Below are 22,818 nucleotides of genomic sequence, written 5' to 3'. Positions count from 1 at the left end.
GTGAGATAAATGCGCCGACAAACCTCCGGTCCGTTGGGTAGTAGACCCAGGCTAATTCCGTGCACCACATGCCCGTATGAGACGAGGAAGCAAAATCGGTCTGCATAATATATCGCAGGAGTTGGGTCGTAGCCAGCTTGTGGGGGCTCTTGGCACCTGCATGCAGGTTTTGATCGAATTGTAACACTGTTCCCATTCCACCAGAGAACCAGCCCCCCAATAATGCCGACCCCTGGACCCACGGGATCGCCCTCAGCGGCCTAGCCATTCATAGTATGCGGGATGATTCGAAGTGTAGGTGGGCACAGGCTAACGTGGCCTGGGTGTGTCTGGGTGTGGGTCGATAGTATGAACTCCGTCTGGTTATGGGTAAGGTACGAGCATTTTCCCATTCTACTTCGAGCATACGTGGCACCCTCCTGTGGTTTCTCTATAGGCGGCACAGCCAGCCTTGGGCGAGTTCCCAACGTCTGCGGCGGCTCACATGTTTTGGCTTTGTCCGCGGATGATAACTTTGTGGCCTACTACCTCACGAGCACCCCCGTTCTTGGTGCCACGTCATCAAGCACACACTCTGGAAATAATAGTGATTTCATCTACTTTTAGCCTGCGGCTAACCAACATCCACAATAGAAATCTAGTCTCTCTATTATGGGGCAACCTCGTACCGAATAAATAGCGTATATTTTCAATACCGGTTCGACTCAGGCAATCGTAAACTCGGACGTGTCTATGGTCACTAGGACGAAGAGACCCTCCCGTAGCAACTCTCGAGACGGATACGTGGGCAGGTCGATGCGGTTAAAGCACGAGTGGACCTTTGGAAAGGCGCCTTTGACGTACGGAGTGCCGTGCAGAGAAAACGGGCACAGCCGGCCATCGTAGCTCGTGAGGCCCTTGAACCCCTGGATGGGTACGCGGGACGACCCCGTGGTGAACTGGAGCAGCTTGGCCCGGTCAGAGGGCGTCATGTCAAACTCGACAACGTCCCAGAACCACCCGACGACGTCCTCGAGCGACTTGGACACGATCGTGGACCGCTTCCAGTCACCCACGTCGATCTCTGAAAACCCACACAAAATCAGCTCCAGCTCCTTGTAGTCGAACGGCATGAGCAGCTCCTGGGGCAACACGTCGTACAGACCCTGCACCAGCCGCTGCAGCTGCGGCGCCACGCGCTCAAACATCAAGTACTGCACCATCCTCTCCACGTACTCGGCCTTGTTGGCGTTGGTCACCCCCACGTCCCGACCCCCGACCACCAGCTCCACTTCCGGTACATCCGTGTCCACAGTCACACTGAACGTCAGTGCCAGATCGTCCACGTCATCGCAGTCGCGAATGTAGGTCAAGCTCGAATACACGGTCGGGTCCAAGTACCGAATGTCTTCGATCGAGACGGGGTACCCCAGCAGCATCTTGAACAGCGGGACACAAAAGTGAAACGGCAGCACTTGGCCGTCGATGATGGCTCGACCGAGGAGCCGTCCCACAGCTTGAAAGTCTGCCAAGTGGTTGGGGCCGTGGTCTCTTTCCGAGTTGGGATTGATAAAGAACGACTGGTCGTCCTTGTTGGTAACCATAAACAGCCCCTGCTCGTCGCTGAAGATCTCGGTCGTGAGCAGCGTGTACCACTCCCGCGTGACGCCCCCCGCGTCGATGGCGCTTTCCCCCAGCAGCGTGATCTTGGTCTTGGTGCACAGTTGGTCGGGACTGATGAGCATGAGTACGTGGATGGACTCTTGGAACACCTTGGCGCGGAAGATCTTCATCTTGGTGTGCTTCTCAGTCAGCCCCGACAACTCGGTCACTAGCCACGCGTACTTGAGGGAAAAACTCAGGCTTTGCAGGTGCTCCAGCTGACCAAACCACCACGACGCGATCGGCGCCCCACTGGCTATGGCTACACCAGCCATCTCGGGGGCCAACTCAACCAGCTGAAACGTTTCCGTCGATTCAGTGGCCACGTAATGCTGGCTCGACGATAGAGTTTCACGATTGGTGGTCCACTGGGGGGTCGCACGTGTACTGTAGTAGACACGTACCCAGTCGTGTCGCTCTCTGCATAGTGCGTTGAATATGCAGAGTTTTCGTGTGGACTTATTTACCTGGCGCTGCGTTGCGTCGAGTTGAGCTTGTCCACAGTCACAACACTGCCGTCGGGCGAGCCAAACTCTGGGGCCACCAACAAGTACACGGCTAAAGGAGCGTGGGAATTCTGTTCATATCCCCGAATGATATTGCAAGGTGACTACCTTGACTCGTTCGACACAAGACACACTCGAGCTGGTCCGGCGCGTTTCGAAAGCTGCACACACTGCACGACCATTTCTTGGCTTCCAGCGACCTAATAATGTTACGTTGAGGGTGGGGTCAATTCGCTGTTGCCACTGTGGTATGTTCGTACGGATCTTCGAGGGCGTCTCGTGCGAGCCCATACAAGTGGCCCACGTGCCTACAATGCAAGCATTAGAATGGTTGGAATGATCACGGCTCACGTACTCGTTGGGCAACAGCATTTCGACGGTGCCTTGCTTCGTGCGGAAGCACAGTAGCACAACGAAGACAAACATCACGGCTACAGCTACAGCATATAGCTGGTATCGGCTGATTGACGACGAGTCCATGCCAAACATTCGCGATACGACCGATTCAGCCAAAACTGAACTGAGCTGAAGGTTGCAATTCCCTTGTCCTACGCGAGGTGACTTCTGGTGAAGGTTTTGCTTGTCGCACTTGGATATGTCTATTTGGATCAGCTAATGTTGCACGTTTCTGTCTGTACTGTATGGTGATTGTAGTCTATACTAGTATTAATTGCTCACGTTAATTTGTCGCGAGTAATACTGTATTACTGTATTACTGTACCTGTACCTCTGTTTTGCAAATATTGCAAGCAGACACTTTATTGATACTAGTACTACGACTAAGTAGTAATATTAATATTTATAACTATTAATATTAATACTACCGATACTACTACGTACTACGTAGTAGTACTAACGTAAACAATCATGGATTTGCCGAATTTTGATTGTGATGTGTGGAGCATATCTCATGCAGATTTTACAACTTGAACCTGGTTGCTGCATTTTTATAATCCTGCTTTTAGTCAGATTCAAACATAATTCAGTTTAAATGTTTGGAATTGATGTAATAAAATTGTTAAAGATGTCCCCTCCAAACAGTAAATCATTGATTTGCCGAAATTTAGACTTGATTAAATTATTGCATATGGGCTGAGCAAACGATACAAATATCGATTTATACAGTTACTATTCGTTTATAAAGTACTCCGGAGTAATTAATTATCTATCATACCTCCAAATAAGGTGGAAACTCTATAACCTAATTGTAGAGTTATATTAACTCACCAAGGGTTTCATTGTTGCGATCATTAGTTTTAATCAATCATATCAATTCTGACATTCTATTGGGCAAGAAGTTCGGCAAATCAATGATGCATCGGCAAATCAAATGATTGTTTACGTTACCTCTGTTTTGCAAATACATTGCATGCAGACATTCCGCCTCATAGTAAATCTAAGTATACCGAATCTAAATATACTAGCAATAAATTTCTGGAACCATATGGCATATCCAGCTCTGATGGTGCACTCTTTCACTGCAGCTTCAGCCTTCATTGCTTCCATGCTTGTGCTCAACGGGCTTGAAATCCTAACGCTATACTGTATCACGATAAATAAAATTTAATAGCTTACTATGAGATGTCGAAGTCCTTGTAAATACCCATTAATGGCATTGGTTGCATGCATGTGCCGTGTAAACTGATGAAGTCCCTACGGTAGGTTTACTGTTAAGATGTTTTGGCAAATGCAATGCTTTCTCAAATCTAGCCAATGAATGTCCTCTATTTCGGAATAATTTGACTGAAAATTGAATATACTTCAAAATATGTGGTGCACGTTATCAACGAAGAGTGGAAGTTTTATTATTTAACGTAAACTTAATGTAGTTAAACTCAAAAATCAAATATGTTAACAGTAAATACTGATTTTGATACTACTACGTTTTATCACTACAGTAGGTTAAAGGTCCCAACTGCCTCCGGATAATATATACGGAAAATCAAGATATATCTCAGCCAAATATGCATTGTACTTTGCACTTGTTTTGGCGTCGGTTTTACGTGGCTCTAAAAGAGTGGTACTTCTGCTGTAACTGTGTTACAAAGTTGAATAAATACCTGGTGTTTTAGCTAATTCACTGGTGTTTTATAAATGCCAAATAACTCTGAGCAATAATAATCACATGTGATGCTGAAGTGACCAAAACACCTTGGCTGTTATTCCATCGCGTAGTACACGCTACCTGCATGTACTATTCGATGGAGCAAGAAGATGGCGTGGTTTTCTACGATGTGGCACCATACGTACATCGCTGTACGGTAGAACACAGGCGCATGTCCTCGCTGTGTGTCATTTGTATTATCAAAAGTTGTTCATGATGACCAGTGAATTGTGAATTTGGTCCCGAGAATAGCAGATATAACTTCGATTTGCACTTTTCAAATGTGCAAAAGCGAGGGAGTTGCATAAATCACCTCCCTATAATTACATTCTGTAACGAAACGTGATCCTGAAAATTGAATATACTTCAAAATATGTGGTGCACGTTATCAACGAAGAGTGGAAGTTTTATTATTTAACGTAAACTTAATGTAGTTAAACTCAAAAATCAAATATGTTAACAGTAAATACTGATTTTGATACTACTACGTTTTATCACTACAGTAGGTTAAAGGTCCCAACTTCCTCCGGATAATATATACGGAAAATCAAGATATATCTCAGCCAAATATGCATTGTACTTTGCACTTGTTTTGGCGTCGGTTTTACGTGGCTCTAAAAGAGTGGTACTTCTGCTGTAACTGTGTTACAAAGTTGAATAAATACCTGGTGTTTTAGCTAATTCACTGGTGTTTTATAAATGCCAAATAACTCTGAGCAATAATAATCACATGTGATGCTGAAGTGACCAAAACACCTTGGGGCTGTTATTCCATCGCGTAGTACACGCTACCTGCATGTACTATTCGATGGAGCAAGAAGATGGCGTGGTTCTCAACGATATAGCACCATACATACATCGCTGTACGGTAGAACTCCAACGCATGTCCTCGCTGTGTGTCATTTGTAATATCAAAAGTTGTTCATGGTGACCAGTGAATTGTGCAATTTGGTCCCGAGAATAGCAGATATAACTTCGATTTGCACTTTTCAAATGTGCAAAAGCGAGGGAGTTGCATAAATCACCTCCCTATAATTACATTCTGTAACGAAACGTGATCCTAATTCACTCTACGGATTATCTAAAACACTGGGGTCGATGTAACAAACACCCAGGTTTATGGTGTAAATAGCCAAAACGAGTGAAAAGCACAATAAAATACCGCTGGGTTAAATACCTATTTCTGGACCAATTCATCACCAAATTTGAATCTGAAGACTTTCTTCACCACATTGAGATCTGTCGATTCTACGTCTCAATTTGCTGAAAATTTTGAGTAATGATTACTGTCCCCTTGGGCGAGTCACCCTTCTACAGCATACCGCTGTTTCATGAGCTGTATAGCAGTTTGACCAACACGACACTGCAGACTTTTACCTCATCGGTCGATGCACAGGATTCGTGGCGGATCGGCAGCTGGTAGGTTGACGGTTGGTAGATAGCACAGCTAACCTTATGACACATGTGAGCACTATTCTCTCATCAAAGTATTATGATGAAACTCATCGCTGCGCCCATCTGTCTTGTGCAGCATGCCAGCGGCCACCATCGGCGGTGGACTTGCTAAAATGTGCATGTGCAAGGAATAAGACGCCATGCGTTTTAACAGTAACCACGTTCGTTTTACTCCAGTGCTTTTACAGTTAGCCAATGACAATGAAAACAAGTTGGACTATTTGGAATAAAAATATTTCCCAAACGCGACTTGGACGATCGTGACAAATATTTACTGTTAGGACGATCCTGGGAAATACATACCCTTCTGGTTTGTCCCAAAAATAACCAGACAACAGTTTAAAATACAGTACTACCTCGAAGTAGTAATTACTACTACTATAATACTATGAGACCTTGACCGAGAGCAATACAACGTCCACCGCCTTGACCTCCCTCCTTCGCTTTCGAAACACCGCGTAGAGGGCGAGTACTAGTATGACACACCCTAACACGACTGCACCAACCACGCTCCACGTTAAATTCGTCGCGTCTTTCTCGTGCTCTACACCTTCCGACAAGACTGCTGATGGCACCACTTGGTTCACACTCGGTGGGGGTGACGTCATCTCTGGGATGGTGGTCGTGACCATTGGTAGGACCGTCGACAGTGTCGGCGCACTGGTCGTTATTGCGCTCGACACGACAGGAGGTTTGCTTTCCACTTCTTGTGGGAGCACCCCCACCAGCGGTTTGGTTTCGACTTTGTCGACCAACAACGCGCCGAGTTTCTTGTCGACAAAGTACCCTTGATCCCACTGCTTGCGAAACGCTTGGGGGAAGAAGATGGCGGCGGGGGGACCCGGCATCGCGTCCGACGAATGGGCCGCCCCACCGGGGGCGGAGCTGTTGGCACAAGTCCCGTCCGACTCGCCGGGTACTTTTATCCACAAGAACAAGTCCAACACGCCAGGATACCCCGTGTTTCGTGTGGGGGGGACCCCAATGGCCCCAAATTTGTTGTTGCACCACTCGTTCGACGTGCTCGGCGTGCGGTAGTTACGCGATGTGTCGACCACACATCTCCACTGGGGGTTGCCGGTCAAATTCACAAAGTTCGAGCACAGGGTGGCCATCTCCGCCACGCGGCGGTAGTTGGACGTATTGAGCACAATGCCACGCACGGCCCCGGGCCGACTGGCAGCGCCCACGACTTGCATAGCGGCTGCCACTTGTCTTGACTTGGCGTCGGTTTGAAGCATCCAATACCCCACGTCTACGTACAGCCGTGCGTTGGGATTCCTGGCTGTGAGGATCGAAGTCGCTCGCTGCATATTGGCGAGGTAGCCAGCTGCGTGGCCACAGCCCCCGTCGGACGCGAGCCCCACAGCGTCTGGCTCGAGCACGTAAATCACCGGCCGAGTGCCCACCAGATCTGCGAGTTCTTGGACGAACGCAATGTACTGGGACGTGTCTTTGATAAACCCGAGGTTGCTGTAGCCAGCGTGGCAGTCCTTTTGGGGCAGCGCGTACACGACGATGGTGGGCACCGTCGACGCATTGCAATGCCCCATGAGCGTTTCCACTTGGGCCCGATAGGTCGAGTTGTTGTCGGTCCACCACGTGGCCATTGGATGCTGCTCGACGATGGTCAGGGCGTCGGCGAGCGCTGGATAGGTGGATTTGGCCGCGCCGTAGGTCAAGACGGGACCGCCACACAGGGGCAACTCGTCGGGTGAGAACGCCATGGCATACGCCAGGAAACAACATAGCAGCGCGATGTAGCCAGCCATTTTGAAAATGTACCGACGACGTGTGACGAGGTAACTGTATACCCACCCTAGTACTAGTAGATATCACATGGCCCCACATGTATTGCCGTGTACGTATGCGACGATGACGATGTGTTACTAGTATTTCGACTGGAACTGCCACCTTACAAATATCTGTATCTTCGTCGAAAGCATGGGAGGACAGTCCATTTGAGTCCATGATGGTTTCCAACACGCGGCAACAAGACTTGACGTCGAATGATGATGTACACCTCTGTGCTTTGACCGGTCCCCGTACTATGTAAAGTATCGTACTCGGAGTAGATGGAGCTCGAGATGGGAAAGCTAAAGCTTTTCTCAGGAAAATGCCTCAAACGGGTTCAAGTCAACAATACACCCATGTTGATATACTGTACGTACTAGATAGTACTGTACTATACTATTACTAGTAGTAATTTCAAACTGCTATTGCAATATAAATATATGCTTTTTTGTATGCCTCCGTTTAATAAATTGAGAAAACCTAGAAACCTATATCGTCATACTCAGTGTGCCCTTTCAGCTTTGTAATAATGATGACAAGCCAAGATATCCAGTCACCAAGAGACACGAGGCATTGACAAAAAGCACGGTTACTTTCTTCGGCTTGGTTATCCTTCGCAGCAGATTAACACGGCCACGTTAACGGTATCATTACGGTATTCATATGCGAATTGAAGGCTAGCGTTCAAAAGGTAGTGTTTTGTGGGGCTTTACTGTGTACTACAGCTACAGTACGTTGTACTGTTAATAGTACGCCGGAGTAGAACTACAACGTCCTAGTACTATTAATAATAATAGTACTCCGAAGTATTTCGAAAGTACAGTACGTAGTAGTACTCCTGACGTACTACTATTAATAGTACTCCGGAGTGTACTCGAGTACTACTAGTACTGTAAACTGAAAGCCGATTTACACTTAACCGCATCCTATAGTACCGGTAGTACTACGTAGTAACGTTACTACTACTAGTAGTAGATATTTGGGGCCGCTTGGGCTTTAACTATTGTCGACAAGACTTACAGTTAATATGGGCGCCTGAGTTGCCAAAGAGGCCAACCACTTGGGGAACGTCTCAACAACCCAACCAGGTAGTACTGTACAGTACCCAAGCGATCGTCATACTATAATCTTACTTCAAAGTACTAGTACTACGTACTAGTAGTACTTGCTAAGAATACGGTAAAACCTCATTTGCGTGATTTTCTTTAAATCCGTTCCAATTTGGACTTCTCAGTAGAATCGAATGACATAGGCAAATGTATTTTAGAATGTCGTGGCCAATCAAATTACGCTTTTGAGATATTTGAGCCAATCAACGATCATCACCGTTTGGCACCCCCGCATACTAACAAAAATGGAAGCAAACTATTAATAGTAATATATATCACGACGGCTTCCCTGCGCGTAAGTTGTCCATAAGAACATTCGGGATCAAGTTGATAGTACTAGTTTTCACCTGTATATTGTATGGTATAAAAAAATATGTTTTTACACTGCCCTTTCGTGTCCCATGCTAACCTTTCACACTCGAAGTGCTAGCCAATAGTAGTATTTCAGCAGGTTATCCACTGTACCACGTTTACACGCGGAGGTATTGTCAGGTCGATTCGAAATTGGAGGGGGGTGCTCAATGAAATGAGCAGCACCAAATTGGCAGACAATCGATCGACCAATCACTAATCAAGTAGCCAATCAAATCCACTACCGGACTTGTCGTACATTTGCACCATAGATTTAAATTTGAAGAATTTATTTAAATATTCGAATTGTATAATTGATTCGAGATTATATTGAATTATATAATTATATTCGCGTTTTGTATTTCATGGTGCAGATCAACAACAAATACGGTAGTCAACTAATTCAACATCGAATTAGTATGTGACTTCAATTAGTGTGATATGGCATACATACAAAAGTCAGGTCAACGAATCGATCGATAGATTTGGCAAAGAAGCAGCCCAAAAGTAGTCCAAATTTAGGGTAAAAGAAAGACAATATCCTGTCATAGCAATTGGTCCCGAGCTCGCTCAATCTTTGCTAAAGGACAATTCAGGAATAATTGCAATAATTGTATTGTGCTTTCGAGTGAAATTTCGTGTTGTGGCGTGGTTTCTCGCTGGAATTTAAATCGATTTAATTGACTACCTCAGATGAGCTCAAAATTATTAGCCAATCAAAACCTTCTCAATGAAATTCAACCAATCAGATCGATTGTGGATCGATTTGGTCGGCGCGATTCGATTGCACCCCCTCCCCAAATTTGTATCAAATCGACAATAAATTGCACCCAATAATTGAGTGTGATCTCCTCCCCCATCCACAATAAAATTATTGATTGTGCAGACTACGAACAATATATATTTTCACAATTGTGAACGTCATCAATTTGGAAAATAGTAATATTTTCCCCCATACCTTGACGTTCTACAGCGCTTTACTGCGCTTGTACGTTGTGGTCTGCCCCCAAGATACCCCGCACACGACTGAGCGAGTACGACATGGCAAACATACGCTGCATCATTCTACACACGGACGAAGCTTTAGGGTATTCGATACGTCAATCGCAATGGTCGTACTTTTGAAAATTGCGCACCACTATCGCGTGGGCCTCGGACGATCGTAACATGTGCATGAGCAGTTGATTTTCCCGTTTCAAAGCGCTTTCGTGTCGATCCAGGCGCAAGTTTTCCAAATCATGTTCGGCCACGAGTGTCGGCAACGACGCGCCATTCGTATATGCCTACAAGCAACCCAACAATATAATGTTAATGATGAAACCCCCAAGTGTCGTAAAAGTATCGATGTATATAGCTCGGACGAGTTGGTTTCGATAGAGCTACGAGAACCTTATGTTAGTTGATATATATAATAATGCATACGAGGTTACCACATAGTGGGAAACAATCAACGACTGGGAGTGTGTAGCCCCATAGTGATCGTGAAAAAACTGAAACATGAGCTGCAGCACCGGCTGGGTTAACGACAAGCTGTGGTGGACATAGCTATGTCATTTCGATGGTCTGATTCATTGACAGCCAGTGATGAGAAGGCCAAGACGTGCGTACATTGTAACCAGGTCGCCTAACTAGAAGAACATGCCATTCAAGACGATGAGCCAGGCAATAATAATGTTTGTTTCTTGCGCATCAAGTACCATCGAACCGGCAATCTTGCTGTCGTGCTTCGCGTCACAAAGAAGCAGCCGCATGGCAGAGTAAGCAGCCATCGACGTCACAAGAGGGCTCGGATGACGCAAAGAAGTCGACACAGCTGACCACGAGTTGTCGTCCAAGAGATCTCTCCGAAGGTCCAAGACTTCCCACACAAGCCCCAGCACATGCGCGTGGACTCGCGCATCGACTTCTACGTCGGCGCAATCGAAGAGTACGCCCAACACCTTGCTCGCTACGATAGCCGGCTGACTTGCGTAGGACGATATTTTTATTACCTTGGGCTTGGGTCGAGTCCAGAATGATGCGAAACAGCAAGCTTGAACCCATCGTGCGCGATTTAGACAAGCCCGACGACAGCAGATCGTTGACGACGTCGGCGAGCCGCACTGAGGTCGTTCCATTGTCCAGTGAAGTGTAAATAAACTACAAGAAAATCGTAGTGGTGAACCCAACGGGGGGCCTCCGACCTCAAACGACTTTCCCGACCCCGCCATGCACGAAAGTAATTCATCCTGTCACATCATGGACGTCAGTGGAATCCTGCAACTTGAGCCACATGCTGCCAGGAGGTGTGCTTACCAAGCCACGACATGCACTATAAAGAAAATAAGTATGCGATATCTCGGGCATATAGTGTACTACCAGGAGAACTCTGCCGTCGATTCGTTCCGTTGAAATGAGTCAACTCCAAGGACATGCATGACTCTCGAGGCACATGAAGCACATGCATCGTATAGCAATGACATGGCTTGACTGCGCAATGATGGAGGGCAACTGCCTTCTCTCAACACGAGGCGACAGAATCGCACGACAATGTCGCCGTCGCTTTGAAGGGGGGCATTCAATGTCATACGCAGGATCATTTGACGATACATGCATCGCATTATCGTCACGTAATACATGTTTGCCCAGTTTGGTGTTTGGCCGAGGACACGTTCCAGTGCATCGTTGATGGATGTGGCGCATGCAGTCAGATCAGTCAGGTCTCCCTGCTCCCATCCATTGGACATGTATGTATGCACACATTCTTCTTCCTCGTACCTTTTTGTGCAAGGTCTCCATGTACAGCGTCATGAGTTCCCATTGCTTCGCGTCGACGGCACCACCGCCTTTCTCCATGATCTTTCGCAATGATGCAGATGCACAAATTTGAATTCGTTATCCGGATACCGGTTGTGTTTATCCGAATGGTTGATGTACGGATAATTGACAAATTTTATCCGGAAGTAGTGTTTTTTGAAACGGCCATTTTTCGAAGAATGCAGCAGGACTTGTCCGACGACGAGAGTCCGCGAAGGGGGGATGTGAGAAAGTACAAGCCCGAAATGAGCATGGGCGACGACGATACTTGCATACATCACACTGACGGCGACATGGGAGGACGTCGTGGAGCAACGCTTACGTGCCGCATCGTATGCCACACCATCGACAAGAAGGAAAGCCGCAAGTTCCGGCGGTCGATCCATGCACGTCCTTACGTTATTACGTTTATCATGCACGTAATGGACTCGGAGGACACGAGTACTGTCAAGCGAACGTACCTGCAGTTCAAGTCTCTGCACAAGCAGGTGGGAAAGATGACATATAACTCCCCTTCCCATCCACCATTGTCTCTTGCATCTTATCACACCCGTGGTTCTTAGCTGTGCAATAAGTACCCCCGAGCCCACATTGTGCCCCTTCCATCGATGAAACTCAATCGCTACGACAGCCGCTATATCGAGCAAAAGTACAAGGTGCCATCATGTGCAACCTCCTGGAACCTGTACTTTCTACTGTGTAGGAATTGGAGCGATACATCGATAATCTGTTTGCCCTGGACACCATTGCCTCGTGCGACTTGCTGCGCGGCTTTCTCGACGACTGCCCCCTTTCCGACGGCACTGACGAAGACGACAACGACCATGACGACGGCCTCGACGTCCGGGAGTCCACCACCGTCCGCATCCAGCGCGGTACCGTCCACATCATGGGTTGGGGGTTCCAGGCCTTCATGCTAACTGTAGGTCAATCGTACTCGATCAGCGTGAAAATTCCATGCGCCGGCGCCGACGTGTCGTTTCACTTTTCGACCCAAAAGTACGACGTTGGGTTTACAATCACCCTCAACCACGACCATGTCCTGCACATGTATTCGAAAGAGCAGGCGTTGAAAGGTGCGGTCGCGTTGAATATATATATATATATATTGTCGATTTGATACAAATTTGGGGAGGGGGTGCAATCGAATCGCGCCGACCAAACCGATCCACAATCGATCTGATTGGTTCAATTTCATTTAGAAGGTTTTGATTGGTTAATAATTTTGAGCTCATCTGAAGTAGCCAATCAAATCGATTTAAATTCCAACGAGAAACCACGCCACAACACGAAATTTCACTCGAAAGCACAATATATATATATTATTGATTTGGTACGAATTTCTTCCGGATCCTGTTCAATCGAATAATCCCACCGACCAAACCGATCCCGAATCGCTCCAATTGGTCAATCTGGAAATACTTGCTGCCGATTGGCTATATTATTTTTTCTGTTTACTTTGTGCTTTCTGTGGCATCGGGAAAGCCAGTGAACTGTCGCGGCGAGATTTGGAATCGGTTGACAGAATCGCGCAACATTGGGAAAGTTGCAATAATTCACTATATATATATATATATAATTTTTTTTTTCAAGTGGATGTGGTCCTACATTTTTATTCATGCAGACACACACGATATAATTAGTACTATTTTCTACATGTGTAGGCACGGTGACGTGTCCGACCAGTGGCGTGTGCGTGCTCACGTGGGACAACTCGTTCGTGTGGCGCCGATCCAAAACAGTCACGTACCGCGCCGACGTCGTCTTGCCATTCCACATGTACGTTGGTTGAGTGATCCATATATGCACACACAATTGAAATGATCCTACGGTGACGATGTGTATCCTCGATCACTGTTTTGATTCATGGTATGGCTTCAAAGAACGACAAGAGGCGGGATTATATACTCGTTTATATATGTTGCGATTGCTGTTTTCATGCATGTATTTTTGAGTCGTAGACTGGTATATATGAACTGTTGATTGCGTTTTCTGAATACATGAAGCTATAGCTTTATTTGCTTTAATGATGGTTTTTTTAATTTTATTTGCTTTTTCATTATTTTTTAAGACCAAATAATCTAGTGGTTAAGGCACATCGAATGGTTGGGTAGCTATAGAGTTGGGATTGTATACATTAGGCCAAGCTTGAATGGCCTGCCTGTGGACGTCACCACTGAACCGTCGACGACGACATCGCCCCCCACGGGGTATATTGAACAAGTGCGAAGCCATTCCATGATCATGTCTCCGCGTCGACTCGTTAGTCGCTCCATGTCCAGAATCGGTAACAACACTGTACAATATCTGTCAATCTATTCTTCGTTGCTTGACACAATTTCCAATATCTTGAAATTTGTATTGAGGAAATCATCTCGATGGCAACCGAATTTGCCCGACGCTCATCATGCACAGAGCCTTGTAATCGTATGTCGATCGTTCAACGATTTTCTGAACCACATCGAATTCCTGAACTCTTAACACTAAATGGAAGGTCATGCCATATGTGATAGATAATATATGATATAATACACGAATATCTGCAAAAACACACATGCCAACGAACGACGTTGTAGGGTGGGCACACGGCAGCGATGCGTTTTGCATCAAAGCGGGGCCGTTGATCGTCCAGCGGCGCCACACGCTCATCATCAAGGCCGGGTTCGCGTCCGTACATAAATGGTACCGCAAGTGGTTTACATTGGACGGCGCCCACGGCATCTTGCGGTATTACGACAAGGAAGACGCGGTGGCTAGGTACACCACAATCCAACAGATATATATATCCACAAATATATATATATGTATTTATATATCCACAAATATATATATATATGTATTTATATATCCACAAATATATATATATATATATATGTATTTATATATCCACAAATATATATATATATGTATTTCTATATCCACAAATATATATATATGGTATGTTGTCATATGGGTCGTATGTATTACTGTATGTTTGTAGGGAAGGGGCACTGGCCAAGTTGGTCGTGTCGAGTGCCAAGACGACGTTGGACGACGTGACGCCCCAGCTCAACAGCCCCACGCCGTATGCGTTTCAACTCAAAAGTGGAAAAACGTCGTGGTACATAGTATTAGAATCAGAATCGTGGAATCAGAACACAGTTATCCGTACAACCAAACTGACAAGCACATATTGATGGATGGATATATGGTACGTAGGGTGTTGTGCGCCGAAAACGAAGCCGATTTCGTGGCGTGGCGCGCGGCGTTGGCGACGTGCCTGTATTTTGAGCGGTGGAACCACCAGCCGGGGCCCCACCACGATGTGACGACAGTAGTGCTCTCGTCAGACGAGGACAACAGTGACGAATGTGACGATGACGAGTGTGACGATGACGAGTTGCGTCCGCCGTCCCCCCCAGATCAAAACAACAGGCCCGAGTCGTCCAGAGGAGAAGGCTTCGTGTCCACCCAAGAAGAGGCTCACCATGCCGCCAACGCCATCAACAAGGCCGAGACTACATGGATTGAAAACGCAGAGTTGTTAGCCCTGCCGCTGCTGACACGACCAACGACCAAGCTGGACGTGATCGGGTTTGTTGCTTTGAATGGGGCGATGGCGGGGGTGGTGCTAGCTCCATCGATGGTGCTGTGGACCGTCCTTGTTGTTATCAACACGGTCGTGCTGTGTCGACTGGTTGCGCTCTCCTCGTAGCCAGCCAATATATATATATATATCGGAATAGGCAAGAAACAACACAGTCGTATATTAGTAGTTACTCAACGGAGTCTTGACAAACGGCGGAGTGGTGGACAACGACATGGTCATGCACTTTGTCTGTGGCTTGTACTCGACCGTATACACGGCCATCTCTTGCAACGGCTGCTCCACGAACCAACTGAGCACCAAGTCGGTAAAAGCCACACACACGGACGGATGCTACTAGTACCCATCACCCACCATAATGACATACTAGTAGTAGTACTAGTAGGCCCAGTACCCAATGTTTATCTCCATATCGCGGCAAGTCGGCGGTTTCGAATGCTTGCTCTTTGGTTAAGATGAACGATTCGTTGCGAAAGCCCACGCGGATGGTTGGCACGCCCACAAGATACGACTGGATCCAAAATGCGAGCAGTTTATACCGTTCAAACGTGAACCGGTCCTTGGGTGTATTTAGTATGCGGAATGTCTTGAGCTCGACGTAGTTCGTAGTATCATCGTCGTCATCCTTTGAGGCTGTGACACCGTCCATTTCAGCGCCAATCTAATGTGTCGTCAAGGGTTAGATGTACGATATAGATATGTGATGACAGAGCTAGGACAGGACCAGCAGCTTCTTTTGGCCAAGGGATACGGAAAACACGCCGCAGTACTCCCCACCACCTACGGCTGCTGACGACAGCACTTCGTACCGCCGGCCAGCGTACGCGCCTTGAGCTTGATTGGACGAAAAAGAGGACGGTGGAATATGTGACAAGGTGACGTTGAGATAGACGCAGCCTTGAATGCGCTGCATTTGCATCGTATACGCAGAATTGGTATTGTACGGCGTCTATGGGCATGTGAAGCATGGTGATTTTGCGTATATGTGGAGCACCGACCCCCATGATCTTGTTGAGGTTGTTTCGATAGGTCACAACGTGGTACTTTGGCAATGGCTGGGCATCGGTGGTGTGGTTGTGGAGGTGTCTGTTTGCTGGCAACATAGCGTCGATCACATGCTCCAGTGGCGCCGTGTTGGGAGGCTCGGCGTAGGCGTCCATGCCCTCCAACAAGTCCGAATTCAACGGCGCGGCCTTCTTGAGCAATTTCTACCATGCTAACGTAGCACTGTAATGCCCATGTACGGACTCACATACCAATAGCGACCGATCGTAGGTGACATGGCCGTCGGGATACTTGCTAAACCCACTCACTTGAACAGGCTACAATTCTCTGAGCGATGCCATTGGAAACGTAAGTACTTTGGAGATGCGCTGCTTGCTTCGTTGCATTAACTCCCTCATGCTGGGAATGGGAAGCACGAGGACGCCATCATGCATGCGGGCCTGCTTGGACCTCCTAGCCTCCACATCGCTCGATTCGCCGCTGCGCTTCATGTCACCAAAGCTGGCCAATGAGAACTCCCGAAGAAAAAAAACTTCGAATCATGTACAGTGAATTGTACATGTCGCATGTATACCAGACTCGAAATATATAAAAATGCGTTGCTGGGAGGTCTGGTTTATAGGTTAAATAAAATGACTGGTCCTTTAACGTCGTCTCTGCAGTATAAAAACGGGCAGTGTGAATGTCAGACAGTGTGGTTGCATACAGTATCCAAGATAATTTACCCCTAGGGCAAATTAATACTTCGAGGACATTTCAAGGGTGTAATACTTTAACCGAGATCAATTTGGACAATAATGCTGGGTTACAATCTATTATGAGAGAGATTATTGAACAACTCACATGACCAGTCGTGGAAATCGAAGCACATCAAGTCTCGCAGGTATTGCGGTCGTTTCACCATCTGGACGACAACAACGTCATTTGATCTCATCACGGTGACAACATGGTCAGCGATATCGCGTTCACCAACGTCCACTGCACATGCCTAACGCCTCTCTTCAGCAAGAAGTACCTCAGGTAGAGAACACCATCGCCTCATGTACCTAACAAATTCTGCAGATCGCATCGCTCGAATGGTACAAAGGTGGGCCCCGACGCAGTTTCGTCGTCAGGGGTGTCTGACAATCGAATAGGTGCTTCGGTGCTTTCCACACTGCTGCCCGACGCACGTCGACGGAACGTACTGCGGTTCTCCCTTGGCCGTGGTTGTGACAGTAGCGCCGCCAGGCACGTTGACGCAGTGCAGTGTGGACTTTCGCATCGAATCGTCCAACGACACGACGATGAGCTGCGGAGACACTGTCGAGAGCCACCGCGTAGTGGCGAATCGACGGCACCCGTCGAATCCGTCCGCAGAATGGCTGCCCACTCGAGTTGTGGCTAAGAAGGCACGATATACCAGTACAATGTATCAAAATGATTGACAGGGTGGACACCTTGTCACTAGGCCAATGCGACAACGTTCGAGTGCAATCCGTACGAAGGGTGGAACTACGGGTGGAAGGGCGGGTCATCGATCCACCAGCGACTGTCTTGGCATCGAATCAAAGTTTGTCTTATCACCTCCACCAACTATTAACTTAATTGCCCCCAACTTAGTACCAATCAAACGTATGTAGGCATATGTGTTTAAGAGTGATCCGGACCACCCCGAGACGTTCCAAGTGATCGCGACGGTCGCGTCCCCGCCGTTTTTTGTCATGTCGTACCGACGGTCGTGCAAAGCGTGTCAGACCAACGAAGCGACCGGCAGCAGCCGCGACAATTGCGATTGCGCCGGCGTATTTCGCTTGAGCGACAGTTTGCTGCAGGAGGCGCTGTCCACGGGCGTGACGCAAGTGGACATTTTGCCTTTGATGGCCAACAGACAACCTCACTTAGACAACAACGCGTCACACGTGGCAGCCCAGGAGCGCGACTTGCGGATGGTGTTTGCAGTGCTGAGTCTCGCGCCCATCCCCGCGTCTGACGCCGCCCTCTGCGAGCTCTTGCACTGGTTCGGCTCGGCTGTGGCCACTGGGACCCCGTCGCGCCCCCAGAAAATGCACGACATCGTCGCCTTGTGTGTTCACGTGGTGCTGGCGCTGGTCGTCCAGGGGCGCCAGGACGTGCGGGCATACATGACAGAGCATTCCAGTGATCTCCTGCACCAGGACCTGCTGTGGCAGCGCTATGAGCTGTGGCTACAACTTGTAACCGACAAGATGGATGCCCACTTGAACGCCATCGACGTCCTTCGCCGAGCTTTTACGCAGGCCCTCACCACGTCGTGCCACGTCAGCCACCCTTCCGGATACGACACCTCGACGTCCAAGGCACCATCTCCTGTGTCTGAATTCTTCGTGGCCCAGCTACGCGAAGTCTATATGGTATATAGCCCCAACTATATACCATACGCGTCTTCCATTGCTTCGTGCACTATTGAATGATATTGTATTGATATATATATATATAGCAAAGTCCCCAAGATATATGTTTGACGGATGTATTTGTTAGGCTCGCACTACACCCCCTCAACAACCGCCCGCTACGACCGAACGATGTGCATGGAATGGCTCGTGGGAGCTCGACATTGATTCCGTCCGCGTGGACACGTTGAGCAAAGGGGCGGCGGCATCCCCTAGTTTGTTGAGCTTGCTTCGGTGTTTTACCATGGGCTATCGTTTTGATCAACACGTGGCCAACCAAACCCTGTCGGTCCGTGAATAGCCATCTATTTGCATACCAATATATGTATATATATATATATATATATTCTCGCCACTCGACACATAAATATATACATACATCGGTGCTAGGTGTTGTCGTCGCTGGCCATCTTTCCGTCGAAAAGGTCCGAGTTTATCCTAGACCAGAAGCCCCGGGTGTTTCGCGTGTTTCCCAATGGCGAGACGTCCATGTCCAACTGCGGGGGTCTGACCTACGGGGATTACATGGGGTCACTGGACGGATCGGCCATTCGACTGGATTTGTTTTGCTGGTCCACGGCATCCCCGCCGACTTGTACGCTGGTGCGACTGTGTGTCCAAGCCAAGTCGACTTTGCTACTGGTGACGATGGACGTGGCAGTGCACGCCAACTCCCACGCACCTGCAGACGGCATGGACGAGTGGACCCCCTCGGAACGAGTACAACATCTGCACCAGCACAGCCCCAGTGGGGTGCCTTGGCTTCGAGTTATGGGAAGCTATGCACGTCGTAGCAAATTTAACGTGAACGAGGGCCTGTAGAGATATTCCTGAAAAAACTTCTCACATCTTTGTCGTAGTATTGAATTGATTTGATAACAAATCGTGCTGGTTGTTTCACCAGCAAAGATTATCCGTTGTGTTTCTTGAGGTTGTGGCAAGTATTCTTCGAGGGAAGAGTACATATAAGCCAGTCAGTAATTCATTTATAGCGCCATGGCTACTATTGGGAACGATAGATATCAAACAAGACTACATTTGTACATTGGCATTAACGTTAACGTTACTTTGAAATCGTTGGTAGAGAATGCACGAGTTCACTTCGTCGTGACTTTGCACATGCTTGTACGGTATGTCAGAGGTACAGAGTACAAGTGAAACCGTCGAGACGACTCGATTTCATTGGGCAATTCACAATGTTGAACTTGGATTGTAACTGCCAATCAAAGATCTGTAGGGCTCAAAGCACAAAACACGACGCCACACCAGATGGTGAGGTGATGTAGTTGCACATATCTTGTCTATCTATTCGACGCGGTGGTAGGTTCCCGCAACTTGTAGCACTTGTACTTGGTGGGTTGCGCCATCCGTTCGTGGGGGCTCTTCTCTTCCAGGTTGATCTCAGCTGCGTCGGGAACTTGGATTGGATGAGTGCAATCTCGCCCGTCACTGCAGCCCCGTTGTTGGACGATATGAGGTGGACGCGAGCGACGAAGCACGTCTGATCGACATTGGTCGACGTTGGCCAAGTGAGCAAGTCCAATTGCACACTGAAGGACGACCTGTCAAGCGACCTAACGTAATCGCCGTAAATGAGACCGTCAGGTGTCGACATGGAGGTTTCACCCTTGGGGTACTCTCGAAAAATGCGCGGCTGCGTGACGAGAACAAACTCGGACACCGCTGGGTCGGGAACAAGGCTGCGTCCGACTGCACCTAGACGTTGTGGACAACACACTTGTAAGTCCCCAAAGGAAGTGCGTTTTTTGTTGTGGTTGATTACAAACAGCGTGGGGGCATCGGAAGTCACAAATTCTTGTTGCACTCGATGACCCATGGTAAACCACCGAAGAAGTGAAAACAGGCTGGGTGACGACGATGGATGAAACTGCGAGTGAACAGAGTTGACATTAAGACTCAAGGCTCCACTGAGTAAAGACTGGGTCTTGACATTGGATGGCGGACACTGTGGTGGTAACGCTCCAACAGCCTAAAAGTAATCATGCAAAATGTCCAATGTTACCACACCTCGACTTGACATGTATGAATTCATCAACAGATACTGTACTACTGTAGTACACTCTTTTACCATGGGTACTTCTCGTAACTGGGCGACATAAAATAAATATACTGGCGAGTAATGTGTCGACGTCGACGAATACGCAGGCGTCGTCGTCGCATAATCCACAGCGTCGTCGTGGCACAGGGCATGGAGGGATTGCATAAAGACGGCGTGAGGAACACTGCACGTGGTCAACATTGAGTGGATCTTTGAGCTTAAGAGGCGGACCTATTGCTCGTAGCCAAGCCAGAGCCGGCGTTGGTCCAAGATGTCGGTTGCATGTTGCTGCAAAAACGCCTGCAAACTCGATCGATATTTGGCCAGCACCACTGCGATGTCCATACACAGCTTGGTTGTGATTGAGGTCGACAGCAATGTTGTGTTGGTATTGTATTGGGGGGGAGTTGTGTCGACTGGAGACGTGGCAGCCCTGCAGCCAAGAGCGGAACCAGGGTTGACGTGGTATACCGTTGGTACGTCTGAAGCCCATCACAACCATGGCCACCAGATGTTCGTGGTCCGCCGTAGCCGGTGGCGCCACGCTCGGGGTCAAGGGCAACATTTCCGATTGACTGCCCCGGTGGGCCAACACTCCTTGCTGTAATCCGTCGCTCAAGCGAAACACGCCGGCGCGATCACGCGACGCGTCGCGGGTGTTGGTGCTGGCTTGGCAGGCTTTGCACGACGGGCGATACGACATGACGAAAAACGGCATACTAGAGACCGTGGCTATCACGTCCGTAGACGTTGGATGGGCCGGGTGGTTTCGAAACAAATACGCCCGCAATTTCATGGGAATGAGGTGTCGCTATATGCACGATGAACTATCGGACACACCTTGACACGATGCCACGACAAGCGTTGGTGGATCGACGAGCCACCGATCCAGCCATACAGTAGTGCCATCCATCCGCCCCATCGTACTGGAACGTAGTGGCATGTTCCTAGCCCCAATACGAGCCCCCGCCCTAGCCGACTATGTTGATGGTGGCCCTCCTCAAGTACCTGAACAAGCACTCGTTTCGCGATCAACCAAGTGCCACGAAGATTGGTTGGCTGGCGTTCGTCCGAGGTCACAATGGTCTTGGGGATGGCCTAGCCGCACGCGAGCGTGGATTCGTGTCACAAACCCGGTAGTTGATGTACACATTACCTCAACAGAAATATACTAGTATTTTTTTACGATAAAAGTAAGTTATATTCTGAATGTTCAGGATATTAATACAGTGCTGGCCAGTAGGATCCAGCCACCCCGTTTATCTGGGATTAATTTTGTCCAATAAAACGTAGAGACATGCGGAATACACCATTCTCTCCGTTTTAATTGGTTGTTTATTGGGTCCGTTACAACAGCTTGATCCGATAAAAACTGCACTTTATTTTGTCCAAAAACCATTTTGAGGGGTGGTCAATAGGATCCCAACCACTTCAGAAATCACAGGTTTCAAGGTGCAGTACTATGTTAAGTACACTCAAAACACTTGCTAGTACTTTGTGTTGGACCCCTTTGCCTCTGAACTAATCTACAACGACGTGGCATCGATGCAATGAGCTTGGCAAGGTAGTCTTCATCGATGGAGGACCAGGCGCGCTGAATTGCCAGTCCAAGGTCACACACACTGCCGTTCTGCTTCCCACTCACATTCACATACTGCACCATCATGCCCCAGACGTTTTCGATCGCGTTGAGGTCTGGGAACAGCACAGAGTGCTCAAATAAGTTGATGTTTTGCTCGTCCAAAAATGCCAACAAAGTTTCGGAACGGTGCATGGCGACCCCATCTTGCGTAAATTACACGTTCGAACGGTTATTCTAGTGCCCAAAAGGAAGCAGATGATTGGACAGTGTTACGACGTAACTATCAGACTTTTGGCAACCCTAAAGAAAGGCCAGATCGAGTTTGCCGAGGATGCAACAACCACCCCACACCATGATGCCACCACCACCATTGGGACGCGTCGAATACGACTTGGTTTCAACTCATACATCATGCCAGA

General features: G+C 48.0%; 8 protein-coding genes across 14 annotated transcripts; 2 read left to right on the top strand and 6 right to left on the bottom strand.

Moving 5' to 3' along the window:
* Nucleotides 1–586: 586 nt before the first annotated feature.
* Nucleotides 587–2,717, bottom strand: H257_12870 (hypothetical protein). Its single transcript, XM_009840227.1, has 5 exons — nucleotides 2,503–2,717; nucleotides 2,408–2,455; nucleotides 2,256–2,347; nucleotides 2,109–2,199; nucleotides 587–2,061 (listed from the first exon to the last, which is right to left on the bottom strand). Exons 1-5 carry the CDS (start codon nucleotides 2,634–2,636, stop codon nucleotides 705–707), a joined length of 1,722 nt encoding a protein of 573 aa, XP_009838529.1. The 5' UTR covers nucleotides 2,637–2,717; the 3' UTR covers nucleotides 587–704.
* Nucleotides 2,718–6,092: 3,375 nt separating this feature from the next.
* Nucleotides 6,093–7,478, bottom strand: H257_12869 (hypothetical protein; the record flags this gene model as incomplete). The annotated part of the gene is made up of 1 exon (XM_009840226.1): nucleotides 6,093–7,478. The coding sequence occupies one exon, from the start codon at nucleotides 7,476–7,478 to the stop codon at nucleotides 6,093–6,095; it is 1,386 nt and encodes a 461-aa protein (XP_009838528.1).
* A 2,281-nt stretch (nucleotides 7,479–9,759) lies between these two features.
* Nucleotides 9,760–11,795, bottom strand: H257_12868 (the record flags this gene model as incomplete). 2 transcript variants are annotated; one of them, XM_009840225.1, is made up of 10 exons in its annotated part: nucleotides 9,760–10,025; nucleotides 10,080–10,339; nucleotides 10,391–10,505; nucleotides 10,569–10,588; nucleotides 10,658–10,908; nucleotides 10,952–11,099; nucleotides 11,144–11,188; nucleotides 11,256–11,271; nucleotides 11,319–11,665; nucleotides 11,718–11,795. In XM_009840225.1, 9 exons carry the CDS (start codon nucleotides 11,793–11,795, stop codon nucleotides 10,244–10,246), a joined length of 1,116 nt encoding a protein of 371 aa, XP_009838527.1. In that variant the 3' UTR covers nucleotides 9,760–10,025; nucleotides 10,080–10,243. The 2 variants fall into 2 exon arrangements, with proteins under 2 accessions (XP_009838527.1, XP_009838526.1); XM_009840224.1 differs by having other exon boundaries at nucleotides 10,080–10,243.
* Nucleotides 11,796–11,935: 140 nt separating this feature from the next.
* H257_12867 (hypothetical protein) lies at nucleotides 11,936–16,849 on the top strand (the record flags this gene model as incomplete). Its single annotated transcript, XM_009840223.1, has 9 exons — nucleotides 11,936–12,244; nucleotides 12,320–12,412; nucleotides 12,460–12,631; nucleotides 12,683–12,832; nucleotides 13,421–13,535; nucleotides 13,898–14,043; nucleotides 14,333–14,513; nucleotides 14,737–14,856; nucleotides 14,955–16,849. 9 exons carry the CDS (start codon nucleotides 11,936–11,938, stop codon nucleotides 15,448–15,450), a joined length of 1,782 nt encoding a protein of 593 aa, XP_009838525.1. The 3' UTR covers nucleotides 15,451–16,849.
* On the bottom strand, nucleotides 15,481–16,866 carry H257_12866 (hypothetical protein). 6 transcript variants are annotated; one of them, XM_009840217.1, is made up of 6 exons: nucleotides 16,704–16,866; nucleotides 16,599–16,664; nucleotides 16,341–16,550; nucleotides 16,067–16,291; nucleotides 15,737–16,003; nucleotides 15,481–15,675 (listed from the first exon to the last, which is right to left on the bottom strand). In XM_009840217.1, exons 1-6 carry the CDS (start codon nucleotides 16,836–16,838, stop codon nucleotides 15,505–15,507), a joined length of 1,074 nt encoding a protein of 357 aa, XP_009838519.1. In that variant the 5' UTR covers nucleotides 16,839–16,866; the 3' UTR covers nucleotides 15,481–15,504. The 6 variants fall into 6 exon arrangements, with proteins under 6 accessions (XP_009838519.1, XP_009838524.1, XP_009838520.1 ...); XM_009840222.1 differs by having other exon boundaries at nucleotides 16,599–16,866; XM_009840218.1 differs by having other exon boundaries at nucleotides 15,481–16,003.
* A 390-nt stretch (nucleotides 16,867–17,256) lies between these two features.
* Nucleotides 17,257–19,645, top strand: H257_12865 (hypothetical protein). Its single transcript, XM_009840216.1, has 7 exons — nucleotides 17,257–17,367; nucleotides 17,410–17,434; nucleotides 17,484–17,738; nucleotides 17,798–17,899; nucleotides 17,970–18,719; nucleotides 18,847–19,047; nucleotides 19,149–19,645. The coding sequence occupies exons 1-7, from the start codon at nucleotides 17,294–17,296 to the stop codon at nucleotides 19,578–19,580; spliced, it is 1,839 nt and encodes a 612-aa protein (XP_009838518.1). The 5' UTR covers nucleotides 17,257–17,293; the 3' UTR covers nucleotides 19,581–19,645.
* A 414-nt stretch (nucleotides 19,646–20,059) lies between these two features.
* Nucleotides 20,060–20,982, bottom strand: H257_12864 (hypothetical protein; the record flags this gene model as incomplete). The annotated part of the gene is made up of 4 exons (XM_009840215.1): nucleotides 20,060–20,259; nucleotides 20,321–20,474; nucleotides 20,542–20,748; nucleotides 20,890–20,982. 4 exons carry the CDS (start codon nucleotides 20,980–20,982, stop codon nucleotides 20,060–20,062), a joined length of 654 nt encoding a protein of 217 aa, XP_009838517.1.
* A 66-nt stretch (nucleotides 20,983–21,048) lies between these two features.
* On the bottom strand, nucleotides 21,049–22,591 carry H257_12863 (hypothetical protein; the record flags this gene model as incomplete). Its single annotated transcript, XM_009840214.1, has 5 exons — nucleotides 21,049–21,233; nucleotides 21,289–21,628; nucleotides 21,702–21,764; nucleotides 21,826–21,915; nucleotides 22,463–22,591. The coding sequence occupies 5 exons, from the start codon at nucleotides 22,589–22,591 to the stop codon at nucleotides 21,049–21,051; spliced, it is 807 nt and encodes a 268-aa protein (XP_009838516.1).
* Nucleotides 22,592–22,818: the final 227 nt, after the last annotated feature.

Source organism: Aphanomyces astaci (genome assembly GCF_000520075.1).
Source record: "Aphanomyces astaci strain APO3 unplaced genomic scaffold supercont1.43, whole genome shotgun sequence".
In the NCBI taxonomy this organism is placed as follows: Eukaryota; Oomycota; class Saprolegniomycetes; order Saprolegniales; family Verrucalvaceae; genus Aphanomyces; species Aphanomyces astaci.
Note: the sequence above shows the minus strand (reverse complement) of the source record. Positions and strands in the feature narration are given on the sequence as shown.